The sequence below is a fragment of the Canis aureus genome, chromosome 20 (genome assembly GCF_053574225.1).
Source record: "Canis aureus isolate CA01 chromosome 20, VMU_Caureus_v.1.0, whole genome shotgun sequence".
Classification (NCBI taxonomy): domain Eukaryota; kingdom Metazoa; phylum Chordata; class Mammalia; order Carnivora; family Canidae; genus Canis; species Canis aureus.
In genome coordinates, this window is record NC_135630.1 from 47,670,509 (window position 1) to 47,692,960 (window position 22,452).

At 36.5% G+C, this 22,452-nt stretch overlaps 1 protein-coding gene across 1 annotated transcript in view; it reads right to left on the reverse strand.

Moving 5' to 3' along the window:
• LOC144291778 (uncharacterized) overlaps positions 1-22,452 on the reverse strand; it is a 141,305-nt gene that overhangs the window by 14,561 nt on the left and 104,292 nt on the right. Inside the window, exon 4 of the mRNA XM_077861552.1 lies at positions 9,223-9,348. Within this exon, the coding sequence (XP_077717678.1) occupies positions 9,223-9,348 (126 nt within the window). The remainder of the gene's footprint in view (positions 1-9,222; positions 9,349-22,452) is intronic.

Here is a 22,452-nt window from a genome sequence, read left to right on the forward strand (position 1 = left end):
GCAGAATTTAATTCTGTCCAGTTTTACCAAGGAATAACAATCACTACTGCTCCCCCCAGCAGGCAATGTCAATCCCAGTCAAATCACAACCATTATCTTTCTCTCATTCTTCAGATAGTCACAGTGAAGCTGAAAAGTCTCTCAAAACACAAAATTGCTTTTGCTAGCCTTTTAAACATTAACATAGAAGACAAGCTTCTTTCCAGCATACATTAAAAGTGGGAAATTTTACTTAACCCAAATAAACTTGGTGCATCTCATTATTAAAAAAAAAAAAAAAAAAAAAGGAGAGAGAAAGAAAGAAAATGCTCTACCTAGGAATATGAATACATTTTTACAATTGCTTCGAGATTCAGTGTGAATTTTTTAATACTTAATATCCTAAGTTGTTTTCTTCATTTCCACAGAAATAACTCTGCAAGTTCAGAGTTTATTTTTTAAACTACTTTTTTTTCCAAATCAGTGAGAAAAAAATTACCATATCTTTCAGCTATATAAAATAGTTTTACAGTTTAGCACTTGAAAAACAACCCCTATCAATCACAAGCAGTAACTGAGACACTTTATGTACCAAACAACTTAAGTTTAAATTGAAACATCACTGATTGGCAAGAAAACAATTTTTGCCTTTCTAGTTTCTAGCATGTCTTCTTATCAATAGATATTAAGTCTAAGGCAAAATGAATCTGTGGTTCTACTTTAAATATTTCTAGGACCTAGGGGGTGAGTGATGGGAAAATCCTGTCCAATTATTAAAAAGCATGTTATAACTATGTATGTTTTCCTGCAAATACTTCCTGCCTGAGGAAAACTCCCTAGGGACATTATTATCTTTCTAATACCATTACAAGAAGAAATATTTAGCAATCTGATTAAATACAGGTTGAATCTGCTAAGTAATAAAAGCACATGTTGGAAGCAAATAAAGTTGTTTACTCTTTGCAAGTTGGCAGTGTATTAACATCCAAACCAATTATATTCTCCACCCTCCCAGCTCTTCAAAAAAGAAAAGTCAATGTTCTGTACTTGCATTTTCTACTAAAACATTTCATTTCTGTCCAGTAGTTAGGGAGTTATTTTTGTGTGAAAACATGTTGGGACAAGATTCTAGAACTTTACTGTTAATAGATATCAATCTATAACATAACAAAAGATTAACTCCAAATGAAGAAATTTAATTTTCAATATATTTTATACATAACTTTATTTTTATTTTATCTTTGTATGTATATCATATGTGCATATACTCATAATATGTATATACCTATTTATTAACACACATTTTAGATCTCTGTTTATAAAGAAAGGAATCATTGTTAGGCCCTCTTCTAAGGCCATTGAACAATTTCTATTTCTCCTCTGAGGAGAACAGTTCATTTCACACCAGCAACACTGGAGAAACAGCAGGATAAAGAAAGAAGAGGGCTAAATCGCAGATTTGCTATTTGTTTATTCACTCATTCAACAAATACTTTTTAAGCATCTTCCCTTGTTAAGCATCGTGTTAGATGTTGAATATTGTAGTCTATAAAACTTACAGTCTAAGGAATTGTTTATGATTCTAGGGAGCTAAATGGGAACTCGGGAAGCCCATTCTCTCCAACTCCTCCTAGATCTGACGACACAGAATCTTAGACACATGAAATAAATCCCACTTCCTCTCTCTCTCTCTCTCTCTGTGACTTATTCAGTATAATAAACTTACTAGTTGCTTTACAAAAAAAAGTGAATCAGAGATGTAGATTAAAATGAAACCACAATCAAAGTGCAGAGTTCCTTATAATGTTTTTCATTAGATTTTGTAATATAAATTATAACATAATATAAATTATGTTAAAAAATTAAATCGTTTATAAATATGAGTCATCATTAGCATATTTTGAATATTATTATTTATTAGAATATTAATAATTTATTAGCTTTTAATTAATCATCAAATCACTTTACACAATTAAGGCTAATTAATGCAGAGGGATTTCAGAGGAAGGATGTTCTGAAATATCTCCTTTTTTTTATTAAGGAAATAGCACAATTCGAGGTTGTTACGCAGCCCTTAGGCACAGCTCAGTTATTGGACAGGGAGGGAGATCTGCATAACAGCATTTTCATGGTTTGGGCACTAGAGTGACTTGGAGCTCAAGAAATAAAGTACTTCTAAGTTAAGCAAGTTGCAAGATGAAAAATCTAGTGGTTCCTAAAGTGACTCCCTGTTAGTTTTGGAGAAGCTCCATAGGTAATTCTAATCTTCCTTCCCTGTTCCTCAAGTTGGGAAATTCTGCCATGGATTCTAAGCTCCTCAAGAACAAAATGATGTCCCATTCATCTTTACATGGCTAACGTCCATAACAATAACTGACACAGAGCATTACAGACTCTATGTTTGTGTATCCAGAAAATTCATATGTTAAAGCTCTAACCCCCATAGCAGTGTATTTGGAGTAAGGAAATAATTAAGGTCAAATGAGATCACAAAAGTAGGGCCCCAACCGAACAGGATTAATATCCTTATAAGAAGGGATACCAGAGAGCTCTCTTTCTCATTCACCTTCTCTCTCTCTCTCTTTCTCTCTCTCTTTCTTACCAAGGAAAGACCATATGAGTACATAGTGAGAAAGTTACCATCTACAAACCAAGAGGATAGCTCTCACCAGAAACTGAATCAGACAGCATCCTGATCTTAGACTTCCCAACCTCTAGAATTATGACAAGATAAGTTTTTTAAGCCACGCAGACTAAGGTATTTTGTTATGGCAGCTTGAGCAAATATAGAAAGAACCATGGTGATTAGTGGTCAGCTAAACAAAGTTCTTCAGAATATTCCAGGATTTCTCATTCAAACATTTTTTTGAATATCTGCTGTGTCAGGTACTATGATATTCAAATTGTTATGAAATGAAAGAGAACTGCAGTTATATTTCTGCATCTATAAAATGGGAACAATATAATACATTCTTAGGGTTATGAAGAATAATTTATATAGAAAGATCTTAGTTCAGTGCTTACACAGAGGATTCACCCCATCATTTGTTATCATTATGTCTCAGGATGACATGACACCAACGAAAACTATAGACTTTTTTCTCTTTCTGTTTACAAAGATGCTGGGAATGTTGCTCACCTCAACTGGCATTTTTCATGGGTATATTCCTCATATTGCCTTGGGAAACAGGGTTGGGACTTGGGTAAAGCAAAAAGACACCTATACCCAAAACTTAAGGCTCATGTAAGTACAACCCTGTACCTGCATGACACAGAATGAGCACCTCCTTAAATTTTGTACTCTAGTTGCCTCCTTACTTCCCATCTCTTTTGGGGAATCTCCTTTATGAGGATGAATAATCTTATAACTATTAGGAGTAATCTTCCATAGGAATATGGGAAAACAGGTATAAGACCATTTGGATTTTGAACATTTAGGGTGAAACTGCTTATATTGGGTTGAATAGTGTCTCTCCCAAATTCATGTTCACCATGAAGCTGTGAATGTGATCTTATTTGGAAATAAGATCTTCGCATATGTAATCAAGTTAAGGTCATGATAAATTAAGATAGGCCCTAAATCCAATATGACCAGTATCTTTATAAGAAGGAAATTTGGACACAGGGACACAGACACAGAGTGGGGAAGTCATTTAAAGATAAAAGCAAAGATTTGAATGGTATATCTACAAGCCAAGTAATTCCAAGGATTGCTGTCAACTATCTGAAACTGCTAGAGGCAAGGAAGGATTCTTCCCTAGAGTCTTAGAAGGGGGTATTAGTCTTGCTGCCACCTTGATTTCAAACTTCCAGCCTCCTCAACTGAAAGAAAATAAATTTCTCTTATTTGGAAGAGAATAGTCTGGATCTGTGAGGTCAATCATGACTCGGTGTCTGTGGGACCTCATTTCTCAGGGAGGGGGCTATCCATATGAACTAAGAAACTGAGCACTAGATCCAATCCTGGGAGCCAAGAGTGGGGTAGTTATGACTGAGCTTAGCACTCACACTGGGGTGTCACCCTTCTTCAAAAACACATGGAAGGGATGCCTGGGTGGCTCAGTGGTTGAGTGTCTGCCTTTGGCTCAAGGTGTGATCCCAGAGCCCTGGGATCGAGTCCCACATTGGGCTCCCTGCAGGGAGCCTGCTTCTCTCTCTGCCTGTGTCTCTCCCTCTCTTTTTGTGTCTCTCATGAATAAATAAATAGAATCTTAAGAACAAACAAACAAACATGGGAGTCCCTGGAGGAGTCTCACCATCATTGTCACATTAGTATGTTGTCAGGTGAGCAGGGTTGTGGAAGAGCATGTTCTGACATCTCTTTAGAGCCAATGCTCATCAAGAACAAGTACCACCAAGGACCAATGGAAACAGCAGTTGTCTGTCCATGTGAATATAGAAGCTAGACTGGTCACCCTCTCTTCTTTGGACTAACTATAATCTCAGAGGTTTTGGACAGTTTGAAGATGCATAAATCTAACATAAACTTGAAACATGAGAAGGAGGAACCATGGAAGTTTTTACAGAAAGGTGATGGACAAATGGAAGTTAGCCTATAGAAGTATGGTAGAGGGAGTATTTCAGCTAGAGTGGCCAGTAAAAATGAGGGCCTTGTTTTTGTCATTTTGTTTTAGATTGGTAGTAATTTCACTTTTGATTTTAACAAGTTTACGTCTATATGTATACATTTATTCTATAGGCCAACATTAATTATGAGTAAAGATTTGGAAATCTTTTTTTGTTTTGTTTTTTTAAGATTTGGAAATCTTAACGCAGATGCACTGATTTCAGTTTAATACCACACACACACACACACACAATGAGGGCCTTGAATTGATAGAAAGATGGAACACTAAACATTTGAAAAGAACTGAGAAAGATCAGAGCAAAAGCTAAATGTAGAGTTCCAAGGCATGAGATAGAGAGGTAAATGTTCTCTTTGTGGCAAGATGGGGAAGTGGTGGAGCTGGTGGGAGTGGAGGGAAAATATCAGATCATAAAGCCAAGGCCACAATGGAAGCAACTGGAACTCCAAACACATTTCTAAATGTAAGTGGTTGTTGGTTTTGGTTTTGTTGTACTATTATACGCCAGTACAATTGCACTGGGAGTTAAATAGATGTTAGTGGGGTAGCTTAGGAATTATGTCAGTATTTTTAATAATGTTTCTATGCACTGGGTGATGGGTATTAAGGAGAACACTTGTGATGAGCCTGGGTGTTGTATGTAAGGGATAAATGACTAGACTGTACACCTGAAACTAATGTTACATACAACTAACTGGAATTTAAATAAAAACTTTAAAAAAATGTTTCTATGGACTGTTATGCTCCTAAATTCCAAACAGCCAATTTACAAAGAAGCCCAATACATTTCTAAAAGGCAGACTAACTAGCTGTAGTAGTGACTTGCCACATCCTGAAATGGCCTTGAAACTTTGGAGGAAATACAATTCAATATAAATTATCCTCTGCTACCATTATATTCTGAATTGCTGATTAGTAAACTTAACACTTTCCTATAATCTGCACATGTTTCTTTTTTATTGAGATAGCCAGAATGTCACAATAGATCTTGATAAAATTAATCTAGAGACCAGAACCAAAGTAAAGTTTAGAAACGTTCCCTTATCTCACTCCTACCACTGATCTGTTAATTGAGCTGGGAAGTAATTAGACAACCTATTCCAAACCCCTGGTTTCAACCTGGTGATCCCCAGAAAAACTCCAGAGACAACTGTATTTTCATAGGAAAACTGTCCCTCTTGGTTTTAACATGAGTGAAGCTGAAAGCCTGTGCTCCTAGACTTATGCAAAATGCAATGGAGATTGAATAAGGGTGACAGCGGCCTTCCTTGAATTCTCTTCCTGTCCATGAATTAAATTCTCTTAGAGGTGAGACTCTCATCACCATGCAGCTCGGGGAAAGGACATGACTGATTGAGTTCATATTATAATACCTGGTACCTCTCCTGCCTTGAGGAAAGAAACATAAAATAAAGATGCCTGTACCATGAAATACTCAAATATGTTCTTCAGAATTCAAGGACTTAAATTATTCATTGACTGGGGCATTTCTTTTTTTTTTTGAAGGAGAATAAAAGGGGGAAAAATACCCTAATCTTTCTGTCACAAAATAAAATATCAGTTCTAATGTTCAAATTCACCCTCAGAACACAGCATAATCTCATATTATAGTCAATTTCATAAAAAAATGAAAGTGTATGCAAAATAAGATAAACAAAAGGAAAAGAAAGCAACTGGGTACAAGAAAATAGCTCACAGCAAATGACATTTAGAATGAAAGATATTTTGTTCTATACTTAAATAGACCAAGAGCAGAAATGCACTGGAGACATTTGATAATCAATATAACATTACCCTGAGGGTGCCATATACAACTATAATCTTAAAAACAAAACTCAAGGAAATGGAACATTTAAATTAGAAGGACTTTTAACAACAACAAAAAAAATGGCAAGAAGAAAAAAAAGGCTTAATGTCCTTTTATATCAGAGAATTCTTAACTTAAGGCTTATTTTTCACAACCAGTTTTTGCCAAGTAACATGAGGAGAGAAAAAATATCTTTGGTCTTTTCCTGTCACCGTAGCCTTCATAATCACCACAATTCAACATGACACCATGACTTGTAAGAAATTCTCCCCGGCATCCATTTAAGTGGACACTAATTGGAAAGTTCAGTGAACAGAAAAAGGCTGTGAACAATATATATTTCAACATGCTGTACCCAATCCTGACCTTAAATGACAAGGAGGGAAAAAAATGGTTCCTCACAGCCTCCACATTCAGCTCTGTATTGTGAAACTATGATATGAGTTAGCTCCAGGAAAAACCCTGGGCTGATGCTAAGACAGTAATCAAATCTGGAAACTCTATGAGCACCAATTGCTCCACACACATGGTCCTATAAAGGATCATTTGGGTGCACAGCATCGAAGTCAGGGACTCCCCAGGTAAGAAGGCAATGTAAAACGTTCTTGAAAACATGAGTCACACCATTTTTTAGCTGTGTCACCCTAGGCAAAGAGCTCCACTGATCAGATTTGTCAAATGTATATTGAGGGAAGTGCTAACAATATCAGGAGGTGTTATGAGGAATAACTTAGATGATGTAAATATAGTATAGCACCTGCCACATAATAAGTGCTGCCTTACTGTCATTGAAAAACTCATGTCTTAAAATAACCATACAAGTTAAATATAATGATTATCCCCATTTTACAGAGGAAAAGACTGAGGTATGGAAAGGATAAATAACTTGCCGAGGGTCACACAGCTATTTAGTGGTAAACTGCCACACAAACCTAGACATTGTGGTTCCAGTCTACATGTACTCTTTCTCATTTAGTTTACTGAATGAATGAATATTTGTTCTTGAAGATTTGATGATCTAAATAGGAAGTGACAGGCAGAAGTATTATAACTATAAAATATGCTAGGATATACTCAGTAGCTATCTTTAAACCTCCAGAGTATTAAGCCCTACAAACAAGAAATGGAAACAGGAAGGTCTGTAAAATGCATTATGAGAGTTTTCTCAACACCAACGCAGGAAATGTCTGCTTATAGTAGATCCCAGGCAACTTGGGTTTCAAAGCAGCTCTCCCCACCCTGACTTTTGGTAGTCTCAATGTTCTGCTAATTCTCCCTCTTGGTTTGAACAGGAAAACTCAACTTTATTTTAGACTCTAGGTCCCAAAGTTTACAACTAGACAAGGTTATAAGGACATAGCATCTAAACTTATCCTTGGGAGTTGAGTTCCATGATCCTAACAGACACTGAAAGGCTCTGCCACAAAAAAGCTAAGCTCTGGTGATTTGGAGACTAAGAGTAAGAAACTCAATACATCATATATGCATGGAATTTTTAACTTAAAGCACTTCATCCATGCAAAAATCCTTCACAAATGAGAGGACTCGGGTCCTAAGATAAAACTTGCACAAGGCACAGAGTATGTATCAGAACCAGGATCTAAACCCAGGCCTTTCTCACTCTGCTCAGCATCCTCTTCCTCATGATCCCTTACAGCCATATAATGTGCAAGTCTACCCTCAAAATTATGCCTTAACCTAAAGTTGATTCTGGGAATTCCAAGAATTTTAGAAGGCTGTTGATACCTTTAGAAGGCTGGTTGTCTATGCCGTTAGTACCCTGGTTTCTAGATCTTCTGACCCAGCAAAGAGGACTCTAGGAGACTATGAAATCTATTATTTTGATAGCCCAACACTTTTTGTGAGCACTGCTTTCTGTTAATGGATTCTACCTTAGAGTCAGATTCAGCATATGATCCAGGTCTGATCAATTATAGAACCTATTTCCCTCAATCCCCCCAAAAAACCCAAGGGAAGCTAATCAGAATCCTTTGCTGGATTTGCTGCACAGGTCCTAGGAGAGAGAAGTTCCCTATCAAATGAGATTTCTAAAATGGGATGATCTAAATCTGATGTCTTCAGTATACCTTCCAGGTCTTCAGCATCCACTTTCCATACCATGGGTCAAAGCCTGTTTTCAGAATGCAGGCAAGACAGAACAAGAGAAAATGAGAGGGATAGAGCTGTACTTTAAAAGAGGTCAGACTCTTGCTCTTACCCATAAATTATTTTCCATGGTAGGCTGCCTAGGAAAGAATGTCCGGCAACAATATTACAAATAGAATAGACCAAAAAAAAAAAAAAAAAAAAAAAAAAAAAGCTTTTTTTTTTTTTTTTTTTAACAAATTTAGCAGTCCATATTGGTTGAAGGAGAGTAGCATAACCTGAAAGAGTACAGGTTGTTTAGGCTCCCTACACTTGCCTTATATACAAACCCCATATTAGCACATGATGGGACAATCCTCCCTTCCCCCTAAAACCTCCAAAATGCTTCATGAGTCATGTAGGCTTTACTAATGTTTTTCTGAGGAAAAGGGAAACAGGGTTAGATGGCACCTCATAAAACAGAAGTCTCCAAAATCCAATTTAAACAATACTTTTCTCTTTCCCAGAAATAAAAAGATTTTCTCCAGAACATATATAACTACTCTCCGTTTTCCCACTCTCCAGTCCCAGCCATAAGCCCTAGTTTTCTGTCTCATATGCCTCTTACTATCTATCCCCTCACAAAAATAAAAACCTGCTAGCTGGCTGAGAAGTATAAATGGGAAAATAATAATAATAATAATAATAATAATAATAATAAATAATAATAATAATAATAATAATAATAATAATGTCAAAACTAACCAAGAGGATGAGGAGAGCTTTCAATCACCCTTCCAAAAGCAAGTGATGAGATGTAATATTTTTCAGCATATACTATGTGCCAAAGGTTGTCCTTGTCTGTGAACAGGATAGCCTGGAGCTTATACTCTAGAGAGAAGACAAAGACATTAAATAAGTAAACAAAATCATCAATTGAATCACTGCCAGTGGTGGTAAGTGCTAGGAGGAAAAAGTTTGGTGCTATGTTAACAATGACCAGAATTGGTGGGAAAGAGCTACTTCATATTTGGTGGTAGGCAAAGATGTCTTCAGGGAGGGGACTTTTGATCTGCATTCTAACAGGAAGGTAATAGCTGTGTGAAAATGTGCATTCTAACAGGAAAAATTAGGCAAATTTAAAAGCTAGGAATTAGCCCTAAGTGGGTCAGGGAGACCGAGGTGGAGTAAACAGGAGAGAGATGAGGATGGAGAGGTATGTGAACAGGGTCTCCTGGTTCAGAGTAGAAGGTCTGGATATCATTCTCTAGAGTGAAATTGAGTAAGAGTGATTGGGCATTTTATAAAGGGTACAATGGCTACTATTCAGAGAATGACTGTGGGGAATCACGGAAGAAGGGTGAATGGAAGTTTCCCTACACCCTCAGCCCTAGGCTGTTTGGCACTGGCTTTCATTTGCTCTGTAGCATATTGCTGGTTTATTAGATTAGGCACCTATCGTAGGAGCCCGGGTACCATGGGCTTATTTATTTATTTATTTATTTAGAGAGGGAGAGATTAGGGTTGACAGGGGGGCAGATAACCCAGAAGCAGAGGGAGAGAGAGAATCTAAAGCAGGTTCCATGGCCAGTGAGGAGCCAGAGGCAGAGCTTGATCTCACAATCCTGATATCATGACCAGAGCCAAAATCAAGAATCCGTTGCTTAACTGACTGAGCCATCCAGGCACCCCATATGGGTTTTATTTTAGAATAATTAATCTCCGTTGGAAAGTGGATGCATATGTGAAACTAAGGCAATCAGATCTGCTGTGAGGAATTGAGAAAGAAGTGAAAGATAAATCTCAGGTTTTGAGATGCATCAGTATTGAGGGAGAATTAGTGTGTAGAGAGGAAAATGAAAGATGAGCAAGCTAGAGTTCAACCCCAAATTTTCAAAACTATTTTAGCCTAAAGGATTCAACTTTATTTGTTCAATAATGAAGAAGCCAGCAGAGATATTTGTTTACTTTGCTTCTAATAAACTCTTTATTAAAGGATGATTAACATGAAAGGCTGGGTTCACAGGAACTCTCCTAACTCATGCCCATGCTTAGTTTATTGCTCTGCTGCTGAAATTCTTAATAATTTTATCCATGAACTTGTGTTTTATAAGTGAAGTCCAGTGATACAATGGAGCATGTGCGTAAGCAAAGGAGTTTGACAAAATGTCTCTACTATGTTTTGTTGCTCCATTTGCACATAGTTTTTTGGATGCCCCAAGATCATGGAATTTCACTGGATCCACCATGCATAGTACTTTAGGGGAGTGCAAAGTAAGTACAAAGAAAGAATGTTTATGGAAGATAATGGCTTCCAAAGTGTTGGCAGAATGTGTGTATATTAAGAAATGAAATAAAAGGTATTCATTATTTTATTATTGATGGACACTGGGGTAGCTTTCCATTTGAGACTATTATTAATAGTGCTGCTATGAATATTCTTATACATATCTTTTAATGCACTTGCTTACCTATTTCTCTTGGTTATTTACCTACAATACTATCTACCTACCTCTGGGTCAGAGAGTATACATAAACTCAACTTTAGTTGACAACTGCCAAACAGTCTTTCAAAGTAATTGTATAAATTCTGCATTTCTGGCAGGGATTATAAAAGTTCTACCTCTTTCATGTTTCTTCCAGCACTGGTATTATTTGGGTTTACCCATCCTGGTTGATGTGTATAGTACTTTACTGAGGTTCTAGTTTGCAGTTCCTTAAGTCTCTAATAAAATGTAGCATTTCTTCATGTGTATATTGGCATTTCTTCATGTATATAAATGCTCTTTTACTACCTGTTAAAGTCTTTTGCCCATTTTCCTACTAAGTTACTTGTTTTTTTCTTATTATTTTGTAGGAATTTGTTATATATGTTATACTACTCCAATGTCAGATAGATGTATTGCAAACATCTTCTTTCACTCTGTGGTGTGCATTTTCACTTCTTTATATTTCTTAATTTTAACACAATCTGATTTATTATTAATTTGCTTTTTAGTTAATTTTTCATGTGTGTTTCTTTGGTTGTTTTTTCTATGTTTAGCTCTATGCCCCATCTAAAATTGGTTTTCTATAATGTGAGAAAGGGGTCAACATTTCTTTTTTTCCCACATGGATATTCGATTGATCCAGCAGCACCTATTGAGAAGGCCAACCTTCCACATCACACCACAGCATTATCTTTCTCTCTCTCTTTTTTTTTTTTTTATCTTTCTCATTAATCAAGGGACTGGTAGTGTAAGTCCATTTCTGGACTCTCTGTGATGTCTGTACTTAGAGTTCTTTTATCATACCAGACTGACTGCTTTGCAATTTTTCCATCTACTCTATTTGTCTACTTTTGCTTAAGTACCATAGTGTCTGAATTGCATTTTATATATTGTGGTATAAATCATTTATAATATATATTGATCTAGTATTATACATACTCAACTTTGTTTTCAACTCTCCGTCTTGTGTATTCTTGGTTCTCATTGAAGGCTTTTGATGAGGGGATAAAATGATTCTTGTGCTATGTTAGAAATCTTGTGTTTTATAGATATCTTGACTTGGAGGGTAGATTAGTAAAGACCAGAAAAGGAAGTGAGAAGACCAAATTAGATGAATGATAATAAGGGTCTACTACTTGATATTAGAAATAAAAATTAAAAGATGGATCTAAGGATATAACAAAAGAAGAGTCAGGAGGACTCATGCCTGATTGGATGTAGTAAGAAAACTCAAGGTTTACTTCAAGATTTGAGGCTGAGGTAACGAAAGATTGGTGAGAACATTCATTGATAATAGAAAAGAGAAGATCAAGAGCTGCTTTGAAGAATGAGGAGTATCATTCCTCTGATAAATTTAACAGACAACAAGAGGAATCTTAAGTATTTAAAGAACCATAGATGCAAGTATGCAACAGCCAGATGGGAATGGCAGATTAGAGTTAAAAGAGATCAGGGCTGGAGACAGAGAACTATAATGATGTGTATACTGATGTGTCATAGATGAAATGTGCTTTTAAAGGAAGAATACATAAACAAAGAATAGGAGAAGAAGGGATAGCAGAAGAACCGAGATAGAAAAAGAGACCAGAAGTAGAAAGAAACAGAGAAAGGACAGAGAAAGGAGAGAAAGAGGAAGGAAGGAAAAGAGGAAAGAGACAACAAAAGTTTTTAAATTTTAGTTAATGGAGAAATCAAATCCATGTATTACTCAAGCATTCCACTAGAAAATTATCCTGGTGGGACCTTCCTGTGGCAGAGACTTTGAGACTACGCTTTCCTTCCTGATTTGCTATTCTGTGCCTACTGCTGTCTCCTTCCCAGATCTGTGGGCTGGTGTGGGAACATTTTGGGGCCCCTGGATTTTCTGTCAATATGTGTGCATTTGAAGTGACAGGAGGTGGGTGGATACTGATTCCTTACATTATTGGGGGGCCATCTGAAAGGAATTAATGCATAAACTGATTCCTTACATTACTGGGGGGCCCTTCTGAAAAGGAATTAATGCATAAACTGATCAGGGAAAGGTGTATTCCACATTGTAATAAAATCATGAAACTAATGCCTTGTTTCCTAATTGTATTCAAGAATTTGTTACATTGCTTATCATTTATTATACTTAGTCAAATTTTGGAAAGTTGATGATTCACAAATAAAGAACATTAAGTGTTCCTGATGGCCTGTAGACAAGGTTAATTTACACCCTGGAAGCCAGATGAGGTGTTAACTATATTCAGGTTGCACTTCAGTGCTTTGAAAGGTAATTGTTTTACAATCCCAGAGCTTAAAAGGGACTTCTAAAAATAGAGTAGACCATCAAATGGAAAGAGACAACAAAACACTTGAATTGTTGTTTTCTTAAAATTCCCTTCCATTCTGTAATTTATCTAACACTAGTCAAAGTACTTCATACCAAATAAATAATAATGAAAGGCAACATTTTGGGAAAGTTCTACCATCATTGGTTAGAGTTTTATACCAACGCTTTTTTTTTTTCTTAAACAAAATTTAGAGGAAGTATAAAATGAAAAGGAAAATTGTTTTCTTTTCTATCTTGAAAGATCGATTATCAGTATAAATTTGAAGAACTGGATCATATTCAGCAGTCATGTTTATCAGCAGGTTTATCTATCTGACCCTTCAGGAAAATTAAAAAACCAAAGGTGAAAAAAGAAGATTCTTCTTGAGTAGCTTATACTAAAAAGACATTTCTTACTTGGACATTGAGGGAAAATTTTAAGTCAGCAAAGAAGTCCCAGAGCATGGGCACCTAGGTGGCTTGTTAGTTAGGCATTCAATTCTTGATTTTGGTCCAGGTCATGATCACAGGGTCATGGGATAGAGCCTAGTATCAGGCTCTATGCTCAGTGGGGAGTCTGTTTGAGATTCTCTCTCTCCCTCTGTGCCCCCTCCCAACCCTGCCCTCTCTCTTTCTAAAATAAATAAATAAATCTTAAAAAAAAAGAATTCCAGAGCAGCATTTTTCTTCACTCTCCACCTTTTAAAAGGATAACCTTGCTAAGATTAATGAGTGAACACATCAAGTTAAATTGCAATCACACACACACACACACACACACACACACACACACACACACAAGTCCACTAATCCAGAGATAGTGTATCATGACTGGTAACTTTATTACTGAACAACTGTTTTGTGACACAGTTATTATGGTACTTAGTAGCCAAATATTTCTAGATAGTTTTCAGGACTAGAAAAGAAATTAGAGTTTGACAATCAAAATTATAATGCAAAAGCAAGACAAAATAATTTGGCCAAATGAATGAGCCCAGAATTATCTTTGCACTAAAATTTCCGTAATTCCTCTGTCCTTAAGAGAGATTTTTCACTCCTAAGATCTCAACTATCATATGTTATCATCTTCTTTCTCTTGAAATAACAAAAGTGGTAAAAGTTAAGTACACACAGGGACACTTGGGTGGGTCAGTATTGAGCATCTGCCTTTGGCTCAAGGCATGATCCCCCGTCCAGGGACGGAGTCCTGTATTGAGCTCCCTGCAGGAGCCTGCTTCTCCCTCTGCCTTATATCTCTGCCTCTGTGTGTGTGTGTGTCTCTCATGAATAAATAAATAAAATCTTTAAAAAACAACAAATATTAACTTAAAAAATGTTTGTGTGTGACAAAGGAGTGGTGTATGACATGCCTTTACTCCATTTTTCTGCATTTAGTTATCTTGACAAATGAAAATCAAATATATTCAAGTAGATATTTCAGACTTCAAAAGTTAATTTAAAAAAAAAAAGAATTAACTTTTAATAGAGATTCTTGCACACTATCTAAAAGACACTTTGGGAATGTATCTCAAAATGTTGATTTTTCTAACCAGGAAATAGATTCTGAAAAAAATCACATCCCAATTAGTGTCACTCATGACTTTATAAGTCTTCCTTTTATGTTTTGAGGAATGAAACAGCTTAAGTTAGATGAAAATTAAAATTCAGAGGTTGAATTCATCTGTGTACTTGAACATTGTGTAAATTCACTGAGCTGAGGCCCACATTTGTTTACTTGAGAACTTTTCAATAAAATCCTTAAATGTGCTTGCAGCTCCAAATAGCTGCTAAAATCACAAATTCTAAAGCTATGAATTTTTTTTTTTTGTGAAATGGTACACTGAAATTAACACTACACTTTTGAATAAAACACCAAGGTGGTACATAGAGATGTCTCAAATTTTCTTGGCTATGGAAACACAGCTGAGGCTGTGTGTCTCATGTAACCAGGCAGCAATTTTTTAAGGTAGTACCAGAGTAGCTTCTAGTCAAAGAAAGGAAAAGTCATCCCATGTTGGCCACACTGTGAAAAGACTTTACTTCACTCATCCCTTCACTTGTGAAACACCTCACTTCATATTGCCTATTAACCTTTTCCGAGCTCTCCCTGAGATCACAAAACTGCATTTTATTTTCAAATGAAATGTATCCCACCTGAATTGTTTCCAATCCCCATTTTTCTATTAGAGAGCACATATGAAAATGAAAGGCCTTTGTAATTTGGTGATGATAATAATGATCAACATGTATTACACTCTACCAAGCACAGCAATAACACTTTACCTACGTTATTTCATTTAATCCTCACATAGCCTATGAGATATTCTATATTTCATCATTTCAAGGAAGCCAAGAGCACATCGTGATTTTTTAAATATACAAATGAATAAGGGGGGAAATGCTGCCAAATACATTCTGATATAATATTTTCTTGTCACTTCAAATTTTTATTGTATACTTGTTGGAAATGCTCTTCTGTTATATCAGCCTCTCTCTCCTTTGCAATTTTTTCTCAATATACCAAGGGATGTGGGATTTCCCCGGCTTTCAGTTGCATGACTTGGTGTATGATAAGCAATCCTTTTGCTGCACCTCAGTAACAAAAGGAACACAGTTTCAACAACCTGAGGGTATTTTCCTTTCTTGGATATCATAAAGCACTCTTTTTTCTTTGTGAGAAAACCTGGCATAACAATTGTTCCTCTAATGATGAATAGTTGCTTCATAAATATCAAATTTAAACCCCACTACTGTTTCTGCATATACAATAACTTTTTGTCTTAAAGCCAAATGCATTGTGTCATTTTTCTGAAGATAGTTTAAATAGCAAATTAACTGAGCATGTGCATTAACATCGATGCCCATAACTCAGGTCAACTGATGACAACATGAACAGCAGTGACCAAGTGTGTATGCACGTGTGTGTGTGTGCCCATGCACACTTGAGCACATAAACATGCTCAGGCAATGCCAGCTATGTCTTAGCTGCCACATGGGCAATGATGATCATAGAATATCATTCATTGCATAAGGAATCTCAATTTCCAAGATGTAAAAATGTAAAACATTGCATTTCACAGAATCTATAAAATATGGTTTGTTCAAAACATTGTATAATTGTTAAGAAGCCAAGCCAGAATTGTTACACAGGAAATCTGACTCTGGACCACATTCTCTTAATTGCTACCTTCCACTAGTTTTAGGAGAATGAAGAAAATAAATCCATGGCCTTATCTTAACTTTGCTGTAATGAACTAAAGTTGGAACTCAATATAACTTTCACCTTAGGTTTTTAGATTTAATTTCAAACCTTTGCAGCTGCTTCTTGTGTTTTTATTAAATAGTGACACCACTCATAGTACTCCATATAAGGGGTGATGGTTTCTGACTGGAGGGTTTATGATCTAAATTAGACAGGAAAAACTGGGAAAATGAGGTGGCAAAAGGTCGTGAGAAGCTGGTGTTGGTTTCAATTTGCTTCATTTCCATGATGCAGATATTCTTAATGCTTCCTCAATTCACACTTCCTATCTCTCTTTCTCCAAGTAATTTGCAAGACATGTCAAGCAGGTGGTATGTTCCCTGTGTTTCGAATGAAGAATCTGAGTATACCTATATTCACACAGCTAGTAAAAGGATGAGACCATTCTAACACTCAAATTATACCTGTGTTTGGAACACATCCATGTTCAAAAAAATTATAATCTTATTGCTACATTTAACAAAGGGATGAATACAATGATCTTATCTGATCATGCAAAAACTGTCCTGCAAAAGGAGAATTTGACTATGCACTAGATTTCAAACATTGACCTTGAATTAGTGAAAATGCAGCAAGATAGAATAGCATATGCTCTGGAGCTAGCCTATCTTGGTCCATATCCTGACTCTGCCACTAGCCAGCCTTGCAAGCTTGGTCAAGATTCTTAACCTCTCTATGCCAGTTTCCTTATCTATAAAGTGAAGACCATAATAGCAATAAAAATTCCAGATGTAAAGAAAATGAAAGAGTAAAACTCTATCAAAAAGGTTATATATAGCCTAGAAAGAATGGTGTTTAAAACAGAAACTTACAAATGATTAGTAAAAAAAATTGGAGGGGAAAGAGGAGCCACTCTTTATTGTTATATTAAATTTGGATTGACTACCAGTTCACCTTCAGTTTTTATGCATGCTATTATTCATCTATACATATCTGATCTTTCTAGCAGCCCCCAAAGGGTTATCAGTTCCCAGCCCAAGGCTTCTGCACACTGAATAATACTCCTGTTTAAATTTCTAGAAACATATCCACATATCATTTCCACAGTCCCAGTACTATTTGCTTATGCGCCTTAGCAAGAACATCTGATAAACACACGCTTCCTTCCTGAAGCCATACTGACTCCTGGTATTGTGAGCACACTCAGGAGACTTACTAAGCAAATGAATGCCTGTTGAATTCCCACTTTCACCTTTTTCCCACTTAGTAACAGAGATAGTTACCAGCTCTTTTCAGGATTGTTAAAAAGCGTGCCCACATGAAGATAGTATATGGAAAAGTAATTTCTCATTCATGGCGATATTTGAGTGCTCCTAATGGGTAATGGTGAAGAAAAACAGCACAGCTGTGGTGAAGTATCTTAATTCAGCAAGCCTATTTTCCCAGTAGGAAAATCTTAGCTTAATATATGTCGCATAGGTACATAACTACACTATTACACACACACTCTTCACATTAATGTTGGCTGGAAGGGTGATGAATAATCTTAAACATCAGGAAATAATAATGCTTTTGTTTACAGTGGACTATGGTAACACTAACTTGTCTTTCATATTTCCCTTCTTTGGGTTTTCAATCCCAAATGCTCCCCATATTTCCTATGTATAATCTTAAATATGATCCAGGCTCCTGCAATCAGAGAACCCAATCCCCTAGGCCACAGTGGTTTAGGAATAGGTATGTGACCCAGTTCAGGCCAATCCAAATCCTTCTTGGGAATTTTCTTCTTAAACCTACAAGAAAGATCCTGTTTTCTTTCTGTTACCATTTTGGAAGGATACAAGCTAAAGGTGTTTGTGGCCAATATGTAGAGCATATTTCCCAGCCTTAGGGAAGACTCCTATGTGGCATCAAAGAGAAAAAGGTACAAAAAGAAGCAAAATCAGAGATGAAACTTTGTCACATCTCCAAAGGGCATCTGTTACATTCATCTGTTACGTCACCTTGTCCCTTACATGCCATTCCTCTGGAATACCATGTGAACAGTTCCCTCTGGAGTTGTGCCACAAAGTAGTTTTAGTGATAAGGAAAAAGAAAAATTCTAGGAAACCTTGAATACCTGGTTCCAGGCTCTAAGGACTAGGTTCCTACAGCATGTCATTCAGTCCTATGAAAAACTCAACATCCTGTCCAGTTTCATCTAGCCTATTAATTATTTTCTTAGGTAGTTTGAGTTTCCATCACTTGCAACTGAAAGAGTCCTAAATAATACAAACTTCATATAATTGTGCAAAATGCTTTCATACAGGTAATTTCATTTTACACAGAGTATGTATCTAACCTATAGATGCTCAAAGAGGTTAGAAATTTGCCTGCCACTATAGAGGAGCAGATTTTTAAAAAATAATAATGAAAGTAAAAGGTGAGAAATGAATGACAATTATATCTAGGTCTCTCCCCTGTGGGTTAAGCAAGTTTCCCTCCAGGGTGTATTATGCCACACTCATTTGTCTCTAAATTCAGGCTTGTATTTGGGAATCCAGGATCCAGCATTCCTGGATCCTCACCCACTCAGTGCTGATTCCAACTAAGTGCTCTTTACTCTTCCTTCCCACACGGAGTCAAGTGCCTGAATAGAAGTTGACTGTAGAACTGTATTTACCAATAACTTTTAATAGTTCATATTTATTTAACACGATTATTTATATATCATATTTATTAAATGCACCAAGCACTGCTCTAAGGGCTGTATTTCTATTAACTCACTTACTCCTCAGTAAATATGCATAAGGTAGGTATTACAATTGTTCCTATTTTATGCATGAGGAGACAGAGGCACCAAGAGATGAGAAACTATGTAACTTGCCTAGGTCACAATGCTAGTAAGTGGAGGAATGTGAGAAAAGGCACTCCAGTATCTATGCCTTTGCTTAGCTGCACATCACATGGTGCTCAGGTGCTCTGCTTTGGACTCTTGAATAAATTTTATATCATCTGTGCACCTGAGTGCCTGCCCTTTTTAATGCCCACTCTCATATCTTGAGTCTATATTTCCTATTGCTTGACATCTATAGCCTGCTTGCCTATGAGACCTGATTGCTCATCCTCTTTGACCTTTGTTGGCTCCATCATCTGTATAGCCAATGTGACTAAAGGCAAACCAATGCTCATTGAATCTGGTCAGATAATATTTGTAGCACTTGATCCCATAAACTGACATTAGAAGGATGGACCTAATGTGAGTGGACTCCACACTGAACTAACATAGCCAGCAAGGAGTATTTGAAAGGCCCACAAGTAACGAAACTGTGTCTGATATTTCTCTTCCTCCTGTTTGCCCTCCTGTTGGCCTTTATAATATGAAGTTCCAGTTGAGATAAATCACTCTCCTCTGAGACTTACTCACTGTATTTACTAAAAGAGTTTGCACTACATTTGCAAAGAGTTCAACATCAAAGATAAATTTTGGTGAACTTAAAAATATGACTTATTTGGGGCACCTGGGTGGCTCAGTTGGTTGAGCATCCAACACTCCGGTCATGATCTGTGGGTTGAGAGATGGAGACCTGCATCAGGCTCCATGTTCAGCAGGGAGTCAGCTTGAGATTCTCTCTCTCTCTCTCTCTCTCTCTCTCTGCCTCTCTCCCCCACCTCTCTCCTCTGTCTAAAATAATAAATAAATCTTTAAATATATATATATATATATATATATATATATATATATATATATATAATTTATTGGAAGGGTATCAAGTGCTTCACAGAATAAAGGGGAAAATGGAAAAGAAGGCTTTGAAGCTATTAAAAGATACAAATGTTCAGTTATAAGATGAATAATTTCTGAAAGTCTAATGTATAACATGATGAGTATAGTTAATAACACGTACTGTATTTTTGAAATTTGTTAAAAGAGTAAATCATAAATATTCTCACCAAAAAAAAGGCAACTATATTAGGTGATGTCTGCTAATTATGGGAATCACTTCACAATATATACATATATCAAGTAAACATATAGTATACTTTAAATATATAATTTTATTTGCAAAAAAAAAAAAAAACAGAAAAGACAAGACTAGGCTTTGAGAAAGAACAGGAAGAACCACAAACCAAGGCAGTTCAACACCTCAACTGGCTTCTGGGTCCAAATGCTGGAGTAAATGAACTTCAAACAACTTTTTTCTTGACTCAGCTCAAGTTTCTAGGCAAGATGAATCAGCTGGAGTTCTGTGCTTGGCTTTCACCGAGGTCACACAAAACACATGACTGATATTTCTACCCAATTGCCCACTAAATGAAAAGAAAAAATTATCCCAAAAGTTCCAGTAAAATTAAGAATGGTTGATGGTTGTTATGCAGCCAAACAATAAAACAGCAGAATCTACTCTGCAGTACTGACTTCAGCACCACAACCTTGACCATGAGTATTTTTTTAAAATTATTTATTTATTTATTCATGAGAGAGAGAGAGAGAGAGAGAGGCAGAGACACAGGCAGAGGGAGAAGCAGGCTCCATGCAGGGAGCCCGACATGGGACTCAATCCTAGATCTCCAGGATCAGGCCCTAGGCTGAAGGTGGCACTAAACCGCTGGGCCACCCGGGCTGCCCAACCATGAGTATTGAGTAAATTATTCCTAATTCCAGTATCTTCATTCAGTGGTACCTGGAGTTGTGCTTTTATTTAAAACTTTAAAGAGACGACCAAAAATTTTACTAAGATCAAATAACTCCATACTTGATAACGCTACCTAGATACATGTTAAAATACAGTGAACTAGAAAGTATACATAAGAGGTTCTGAAATCTATTTCTCTCCCATAGAATTTATGATAAACCTGGAACAAAGAGGCTAAGGGAGTGTGGTTTGGCCAACAAAAGAATCTCCTCTCTGGGTTCCATAATTTATGATGCTGGCCCCTTCTTCTGTCTTAAGGGCCCAACATCTTTGCTCCTGTACTTATTTAAAGCCAAAGTTTGCCCTCCCTCAAATATATCTGTTACACTAACAGCACTAACACTACTGCCTCTCAGACGTGAACTTTCTAATCTACGGCTGTGTCTTCTCTGATGACTACCTCTTCAGAGGATCAGTCATCTCTGGGCTGCAACTATACAATATGGTACACCTTTTAAAAAGGAATTCATAAAAAAATAAAGGAATTCATTTCTTTGGCATAACAACCGAATACTGATTCTCCTTTGCAAGGAAACAAGGACACCATGGTAATTTCTGAATAAGACCATTCAAAGTCGTTGATCTTTGCTCACTCCAGTCCTTGCAGTGAGACTTCAGTATTGAGTCACAAACTTTATTTTTAAATATCTTATGGGATATACATCCTAATGCTACTATACTAATAAAATTGATGAAGTCAATCAAAATCCCACTTTCTTACTTGGTAGGAAACATGGCCTCTCCTGAGGAGCATTTACTTCTCATAACTAATGGTTAAGTCAAATTTTGAAATTCACGTTTTTCATTTTGAGCAAAATGTTCTTCATAATTAGCAATAATGGCAATACACAAATCCATTCAATAGGCAAATTCATTCAGATACCTGGGGTCTTATTTTACTACTAACTCAAATTGATTGATCCATCAGGATCAATAATAATATCCCATATAAATTCTATTATGGCTTTTTTCAGGGAGGATAGATTAGGCTTAGGCTATGCCATTGATTCCCAAATATCACTGGTTTTACACAGCAGGAGTTCATGTCTCACTTTCACAAAGATGGCTGCAGAACCCAGCTGATATCCAGGGCAGCTGCCTTTCATATAAAAATTGAACTTCTTTTGAGCTCCAGGAATTAAAGCTTTCTGGAGTCTTTGTGCTACACGTTTGCTCATTCCCAACTCCAGACTGTTCTCTTTCTCTCTCTGAAAATTGCCATTAGTCTTTAGAAATGCAGTGGCCTCCCCTCATTAGCTCTCCCTTCCTTTCTCATACTCCTCCCTCACATACTCACATGTGTCATTTCCTCCTCCACATTCTGGAAACTCC